Source organism: Nicotiana tabacum, chromosome 20 (assembly GCF_000715075.1).
Source record: "Nicotiana tabacum cultivar K326 chromosome 20, ASM71507v2, whole genome shotgun sequence".
Classification (NCBI taxonomy): domain Eukaryota; kingdom Viridiplantae; phylum Streptophyta; class Magnoliopsida; order Solanales; family Solanaceae; genus Nicotiana; species Nicotiana tabacum.
Window position 1 is genome coordinate 73,435,279 of NC_134099.1, and position 8,618 is coordinate 73,443,896.

General features: G+C 39.7%; 2 protein-coding genes across 2 annotated transcripts; both read right to left on the reverse strand.

The window, feature by feature from the left end:
• Positions 1–6,876: 6,876 nt before the first annotated feature.
• On the reverse strand, positions 6,877–7,359 carry LOC142174416 (uncharacterized). Its single transcript, XM_075240208.1, has one exon. The coding sequence runs from the start codon at positions 7,357–7,359 to the stop codon at positions 6,877–6,879; it is 483 nt and encodes a 160-aa protein (XP_075096309.1).
• A 50-nt stretch (positions 7,360–7,409) lies between these two features.
• On the reverse strand, positions 7,410–8,162 carry LOC107761051 (uncharacterized). Its single transcript, XM_016579221.1, has 2 exons — positions 7,869–8,162; positions 7,410–7,670 (listed from the first exon to the last, which is right to left on the reverse strand). Exons 1-2 carry the CDS (start codon positions 8,160–8,162, stop codon positions 7,410–7,412), a joined length of 555 nt encoding a protein of 184 aa, XP_016434707.1.
• Between the last annotated feature and the right edge of the window lie 456 nt (positions 8,163–8,618).

The following is an 8,618-nucleotide window of genomic DNA, read 5'->3' on the forward strand; positions in this document are numbered from 1 at the left end:
TCTTGAACGACACAGGGAGGGATATACACTAATATATCGCAAAAAAGAAATTCAAACAAGGGTTTATAAGAAAACCAAGAACATACCGGGACTTTGTCCCTCAACCCGAAAACCTTATAAATATACCTCTAGAACCTCTCCGACATAGGGGAGCAAGATAAAATCTTCCCAAAGAATTCCTCAATGTCGGGTGCCTCCGCAAGTAAAGTAAGAACAGTTGTAGTTCGAAATTCAAGTAAGGCCGAAAGCAACAAAGAAAGTTTCAAAAGAAAAGTAACATTCTTGCGTATCATTTCATTTTCCCTAGAATAGCTTCCTGGTGAACCGAAGCAATCATGGGTAGACACGAGCATAAAGCGGTCATGCCAGCCTCTGTCATGGTCATCCTCAGGGTCCACTACTTTTCGAGTACTCTGGCTAGAAAGCACAATGATGTTGCCCCGGTACAACTTTATAGAATAGGAATGAAGGAGATATAGAAGAGTAAAGCCTACACCAGCCAAGTTTGATTAATGGCGGAAGCAAGCCACTTACCACTAAATTGTCGGTCCAACCTGGGCTAGGCAGACGTTGAAGTGCCTGTAGAGATCCCAAAATATGGAGTCAATCGGAAGGTTAAACTTCAAAGTGAAGGGGTAGATATACTTGAATTTAAAACCTTCTCTAGAACTTGATATACGCTCAAAGCCCAATGGCACTTGACATTCAAATCTTCCCAGCCACATTCGTCCTTCAGTAGAAGGAGATGTTCGGGGCGCACCAAGGAGGAAAGCGTATCCACAGGATATGTGGTGCTGTTCAATACACCACCATCTGTCCAAGTGTTAACTCCCCTAGATAAAACATCGGATATTGTAGGCTCAACTTCCATTTTTGCACTTTTGCTTGAAGAAGCTTTAACAACATTCTTCCAGTTACTTTGCGTGGACTCCGCTGCTCCGCAGAGGACCCCAATGCCAAAGAGAATAAAGCCTCTAACACAGTAGCATTACTAGGATTTATCTCTTGTTTATCCATAGACTTTTGTAAAACAAAGAAAGATAAACATAGAGAAAATACAAAGAGGATAAAACAAAGATGCAACTAAAGAAAGATAAAAGCAATGACATCAATTGCATATATTTAAAACAAAGATGCAACTAAAGAAAGATAAAAGCAATGACATCAATGTCAGTAGAGAATGAGGCTCGCATCAATCACTATAAGTAGCTATCATTGCCAGGGAAATTGCTATTGGCAACAGAGCGTATGATATTTGGCCACATGTCAAGAACATTAATAAGAGATTGGACACGTTTCTCATCAATCACATGTCAAATCATCGCTATTTTGGGTATATAAAAGAGCAATCTTTCCCGCTAAGAATTCCTGTCAAGATTTATCCTATTAGAGGTTTCCCATTTCCCCGGAACTTCCTATGAAGCACCCGAAACTTGGGGAGGGGGTTTACAATATCTGAAAATAAGCTTATTTGATGGCTAAACTTACAATGTTAGTATTAGGGGTGTTCATAAAAACCCGAAAAACTGAACCAAACCGAAAACCAAACCAAATCGACCAAAAAAATCGATACTTTTTGGTTTGGTTTAGTTTTAGTTTTGAATTTTAAAAACCGATCAAATTTAATTTGGTTTTGGTTTTATTCCGAAAAAAACCGAACCAAACCGACTGTAGGATTAGCTATTTCAAATTTATTATTACATTTATATATATGTATATTTTTATACAAAGTTTCAAAAAATTTATGGTAAATGTTAATAGTTTGCACTTTTAGTATAGTGTTTTACCTTTACATTCTAGTTTGATTGGTAGATTTCTTTTGTTAAGTGTAAGAATCTATTTCGTGTTAAAAATAATATATTTTTAATAGAGTCCTTAAATTATTCATCACTATTTGATTAAATTATCATCAATATATCTTGGTAAATAGTAAATTTCTCAAAGGGCAATTGAATTGATAGTGTTACGTTGAAAATGTGGTCGCTGGAATATGTGTTTGGTAGTGTGTGTCTTATATTTAAGAAAAAACCGACAAATAACCGAAAAAACTGAAAAACCGACAAAACCCGACATAAACCGAATCGAGGAAAAACAGACTTAATTGGTTTGATTTGGTTCTAACATTTGGGAAACCGACTTACTTACTTTGGTATTTTTTTTAGAGAAAAACCGATTCAAACCGAACCATAAACACCCTTAGTTAGTATAATCGGCTCAATTGATGGCTCAACAGGTATAGCTTGGTAGAAGAATCTTTTGATAAGTTACCATACCCAACACCTAAGACTAGGGACTATTCAAAATGATTACAGTCAGCACCAGACCTTTTCTATAAGTTGCCATGCCCGGCACCTATGATCGTGGACTGTTCAAAAAGATCACAGTTGGCAACAGACTCTTTCAATAAGTTGTAAATTTGTAATACTCGGCACCCAAGACCGGGAATTGTGCAACAAACTCTATATTTAAGTAGCCATATCCAACACCTAAGACCAGGCACTGTTCAAAAAATTGCAGTTAGCACATATATCTACAAAGCTACAAGTCTTTTGACTCGGGTAGACATTCTCGAATGGCAAAAACTTATTGATATTTCTGAATAACTCATGTCCTAAAACAAAGAGGAGACGTCCTCTTGATAGGCGGCGGAAAAATGTATAAAGCAATATAAGATATTCTTAATTGATTTTTCACAAGTACGCGATAAATTCACTTAGGCTTAGCCTATAAGACTATAGCAGTCATGACACACAAGTATGTGAAAATTAAAACAAAAGGTATAAATAAATTTTCTAATATAAAAGGCACAAAAGGCCCATCATTCATAAAACTATTACAAGGGAGATCTTGGAGAAGCCCCTTACTCCCGGCTAGGATGATTGGGAGGAAGAAGGGAGAGATGGGGAGGGATCATTTGCAAGATCTTGGGACAAAGCTTGCGCTTCAGCACCCTCGTCCCCGGGGACTTCAGCAAGGGTCTCCCTCATCCTCTTCATTCCCTTCTGCGTATCCATCAGAGTCACCATAGGCAGAGGAACTTGAAGGCTTTGCTTCATCCACAAGGGCATCCACCCCAACAATTTCTTCATCCAAGGAGAAAGCCTCGGAAGGAGGGCCTTCTGGTGAGCTAGCAGGTAGGCTAACTTGTTGTCTTCTCCCGCCTCCTCTTTAATCTCCTTTAGCTCTGAGGTTACATCAGTCCATTGGGCCCAGAACATGTTCCTCTCGAGTCCGGAACCAAAATGTGGTTCTTTTGGACTTAAACTACACAAATAGGTGGTAAAAAAAATGACTTTTTTACATATAGCGCCATAATACCTGGCGCTATATACTAACAGTAACGGAACCGTTAAGGTATAGCGCCAGGTATTGTGGCGCTATACTGTAAAAGCTGACATGGCCAGGTATAGCGCCACAATACCTGGCGCTATATATACAGCATTAATGTATAGCGCCAGGTATAGTGGCGCTATACATAGATATTTTATACCCCTCCGTCTTCTTCTCCAATTCATCCATCCACCATTATTTTAAAACTCTTCCCCACTTCTTGGTCCCCCACCGATTCTGCTAGCCATTTCCTATATAAAGAGGTTAGGATTGTATAGAAATTTATTCAAAAATTTTGTTACATCTTGTTGAAACATTTATTATTCTTAAATTCTCCAGCATTTTTTCATTATGTCAGAAGAGCGTAGAATAAGAGTTTCATTATATTGGTGGGGTGAGGTTGTGATGGAGAATAACTCTGTGGGCTACAGTTTACCTGCTCAGTGTCATGTTAAATTGTCACTTACAATAGAGTACGATAAATTGATATCGTTGTTATGCAAAAAACTGAGTGTGAGGAAACGTTCAGTGATACTTAAAGTAATCGGAAGATATCCGTATTCCGTCACTCCGCAAGGGGTTGCTTTTTACTCGGAGTTTAACATCGACGATGATGAAACTTTGAGTGATTTTCAGAGGACTCCGGACGAATGTCGGGAATTTCTTGTAATCACAATGTTGGAGATGTATGTGAAGGTCGAAGACGTTCCAAAAAACGAGGTTGTGTGTAGCAGAGATAACCCCCAGTCATCGGGTGGTTATTATGGAGCAGTTTTTGCCGGACAGGTTTCGGATGAAAGAGATTTCCTTGATTTAAACTTATCACCGCCGGCGAATGAGTAGCGAGAAAATAATTTATACCTTGTTTTCCATAATTCACAAGACGAGTGGTAAACTTCAATTTTCATTTGTGTTAATTATGTAATTTTTGGCGTATTGAATTTGTATTAACGCTCATATATTTAATAGGGGGTACCGGCCGGATATGAATTTTACAAGTGGCTCATCTGGTAGTCATCACTTAATTGAAAACGCCCATCATGAAATTTCATCACATAACGACTTGTAAGTGAAGTGATATAGCCATATGAAAATCATTTATTAATTCAGTAGCTTATATTTTTGTTGGTTGTGCAGTGAAAACATGCAAGTTGAACCACCCGTACTCACTCAATTGACCGAAAACGATGTATTACATCGGGATCTGGCAGATGCACAGAGTGAGGAACATAACAGTGATTACAATAACAATGTCGATGAATCCGGAGACGAGACACCCTTTTTCGTGAGGATGATGATGAGCAGGATGAGGAGGAAGGACCTGATTTGAAGAGAGACCCCCTAGACGAAGAGTGTATGAGTCTGAAGTGCCGTTTCATTCAAGGGAGATTTCTTACATTGATAACTTGTCAACCGTCGGATGTGGAAGCTCTAATAAGGGATTTTGATGAAATTCGGACAGCAATGTGGGATGAGTCTAGACCAACTGTGCTTGCAAAGGGGATGCTTTTTCTTGATAAAATGCGCTTAAGCAGGGCTTGTAAAATGCACAACGTAAAAGAGTGTCGTGAGATGCAGGTATGGGAGTCAAGTCCGATGGTATACAAGGTTGCTTGCCGCAGGTGGTTTTGGCAATTGGATGTTGCGTGCGACCAAGAAAAAGACAGGTATGTAGAAAGTGGGTAAATACATTCTCACCCACACATGCGAAATGGACACATTCAACGGGAATCACTTCAACTTGGATATTGACTTGATTTCTCTTGTACTTATTCCGCATATCGAAGCGTCCATAAGGTATACAATCAAAGAGTGCATTACATTGATCCACCAGGAATATGGCCATACCATTACGAAAAGAAAGGCATTTCTCGGGCGCAAACGAGCGTTTGAAATTGTCTACGGTAATTGGGATAAGTCATTTGCATCTCTGCCAAAGTACATGGACACATTGTAGCACTTTAACCCTGGGACAGTTGTTGAATGGAAGCTTGAGCAGAGTCCGAGAACACCAGAATACATATTCAATTACGTGTTCTAGGCGTTTAAGCCAGCAATTGATGGTTTTTCGCATTGTCGGCCAGTAATATCCATAGACGGAACTCATGTCTATGGAAAGTACGATATCAAGCTATTGATAGTTGTGGCAGTAGATGCTAATAGACAGATATTTCCTCTAGCTTTTGTTGTTTGTGCCAATGAAAGCACAGAGACGTGGACGCTATTTTTGAACCACATGAAAGAGCACGTTGTCAAACAGCGTTCAGGTATTTGTCTAATATCTGATCGGCACGGTGGTATATTAAGTTCTGTGGAGAACTTGCCTGCATGGAAAGAACCTTATGCATACCACCATTACTGTGTGAGGCACTTTAAGGCCAATTTCCAGAAGGCACATCCCAACAAGGATCTACATGATTTGATGTGGATGGCAGTAACAGACCACCAACAGCATAAATTCCGGAGGCATATGGATTCTATCAGGCAAAAAGACGAGGCAGCCTATCGTTGGTTAATGCGATATGACCCTGAAAAGTGGACATTGCATGCGGATAGTGGCAGACGATGGGGAATTCTTACTACAAACGTGTCAAAGTCCTTCAACGGATTATTGAAGTCGGCAAGAAGATTGCCCGTCACAGCCATGGTGCGGATGTCGTTCAAGCAGATGGCGGAAAGGTTTGTTCAACGGTCTGCAACTACAACGGAATTGATGGAGAGGGGTGTTGAATTTATGCCAGTGTCTAGGAAGAGATTTGAGAAATACAGACGGCGAGCACATTGGCATTCATTTTTACAGTATGATAACGAAAGAGGTGTTTTTGAAGTTCGCACCGCTATCCATAACAATCGGGGTAATAATGTACATACTGTAAATGAATCTGTAAGGTTTTGCTCCTGTGAATGGTCCATCTACCACATGCCTTGCTCACATGCCATCAAGTGTTTTTAACGTGTTGGTTATGCGGAGACCAATTATGTTGATCAATAATATAGTGTTTCCAAGTACCTAAACACATATAGTGGTCAGTTGCAGCCAGTGGGTGCTGAGCATTATTGGCCTCCGGAACCATTTAAAATGGTGTGTAACAAGTCCTATTTGCGTAAAAGACAAGTGCAGAAAACACGTATACGGAACCAAATGGATGTTAGTGACACCGTTTATGCGCACAAATATGGTATATGCTCGCAAACAGGACACGACCGCCGTAAATGTCCTTCAGCTGGTTTTGGTGGCAAAACTAATCAAGCTCGTGGTGGGTGTTCTTCTAGTGTACCTAACTACCCATGAGTTGATGTTGTAATAATTGTTTTTTGGTAATTAAACTTGTATTACCAGGGAAAATATTTACAAGTAAGTCAAAAAAACCTTACAAGATAACCTTCTTTCCTATACTTCACCCCCTCCCCATATGCTGTTATATACACTTATATCTAACTATTACGCTGGGTACCAATCTAGTCTATGTAGTATCCCCGCTGTATGTTTGGTACTTCGACAATGTATCTCTTGAATGATCTTCTTACTCATTGCTTCCCAACCTGTCACCTTTGCTTGAAAAATTCTAGTATTCCTTTTTTCCATACATGGTATACTGTTGTTGCTACTGCCATTTTATACAACTCTGCAGCAGCTGTATTTCTTTTAGTCTTCTTTTCAGCCCATCGTAGTTCCTCATCCCAACCAGCTACAGGTCTTCTAATTCCTTGCCATGTTAACAGCGCGCTCCACAATGCTTTCGCATATGTGCATTCAAAAAATAAGTGTTGTATAGTTTCATTGGCTTGGTTGCACAATACACACTTCTGATCCACCTGTAATCCCCACTTTTGCAATCTATCCTTTGTGTATAGCTTCCCATGAGCTGCCACAGTTAGAATAAATGTCCATCGTGGGCATCCTGTATTATGACAGACTATCCTTCTCCAACTAACTTTTTCAAATCTTCCACGCAACCTGTGATATATGTTTTTGATTGAGCAACTTTGCATATTCATGATGTCTTCATAGCTGAGTCCTGCATCCATGAATGTCTCCTTTGCTTTTAAGATCTTATTCACTATCCACGATGCTTGTTTTAGTTGAATATCCCATATGTGTCTTCCTTTGATGTAGTAGCTATGTATCCACTGGATCCACAGTTCTTTTTCTCCTTGCACAAATTCCAGAATTGCTTACAGATGGCAGCCTTGTTCCACACAGCTATATTCATAATGTTGAAGCCTCCTGCAGATTTAGGCAAGCAGACTTTCTCCCATGCCAGTAGAGCCTTCTTCGATATACTTCCTTCGCCAGTCCACAAAAAACTTCTACACATTGCTTCAATTAACTTTGTAATCTTTTTAGGCAACATAAAAACTTATGCCCAGTATGTCTGTATAGAGAACATCACACTTTTTATCAGTTGGACTCTGCCATCATAAGATAGAAATTTGGCAGTCCATGACTTTATTCTTCCCATTATCTTGTCGATTAGAGGTTGGCACTGGGCTGTGGATACTCTTTTTTAACTTAGTGGGGCACCTAGGTACCTTACTGGCAGCTTATCCTTTTGAATTCCTAGAAACTCTAGGATTTCCTCCTGATCAGCTTGTGATACTCCACCAAAGAAGATGGAACTCTTGTGTTTATTGATCATCAGGCCAGAAGCATTTGAGAACTCCATGAAGCATTGGAACAAGAGCTTTATTGAGCCTATATCACCCCTGCAAAACAATAAAAGGTCATCAGCAAATCCAAGCTGCAAGATTTTCATCTTTGCACACTTAGGATGGTAGTTGAAATCTGGTATCTGGTTCAGTGTTTTGAGGTTTCTTGTTAAGTACTCCATTGCCAGCACAAACAAAAATGGAGACATAGGGTCTCCTTGCCTTAACCCCTTCTTGGCCTCAAATGGTTTTGTCAGGTGTCACACCTCCTTTTTCCGCTCCCGGGGGCGCAGGGGAGTTTTTTCCAATTAAAGGACAATCGAAATGGGATTTATTTGTTTATTTCAGAGTCGCCACTTGGGAGATTTAGGGTGTCCCAAGTCACCAATTTTAATCCCGAATCGAGGAAAATAATGACTCTATATTACAGTCTGCGTACCAGAAATCTAGATAAGGAATTCTGTTAACCCGGGAGAAGGTGTTAGGCATTCCCGAGTTCCGTGGTTCTAGCACGGTCGCTCAACTGTTATATTTGGCTTATTTATCTGATTTTTAATACAATATGAACTTATGTGCAAATTTTATCTTTTAACCGCTTTTATCATTCACTGTTATTTTTATAGGACTTTCAATATCGT

Bases quoted from the DNA above. Each gene is read 5' to 3' on its own strand.
- LOC142174416 (XM_075240208.1), bottom strand. From the start codon at position 7,359: ATGGATGCAGGACTCAGCTATGAAGACATCATGAATATGCAAAGTTGC.
- LOC107761051 (XM_016579221.1), bottom strand. From the start codon at position 8,162: ATGGAGTACTTAACAAGAAACCTCAAAACACTGAACCAGATACCAGAT. The intron at 7,671-7,868 runs GTAAGGTACCTA...TTGCCTAAAAAG, and splicing joins TTCAAAAGGATAAGCTGCCA to ATTACAAAGTTAATTGAAGC.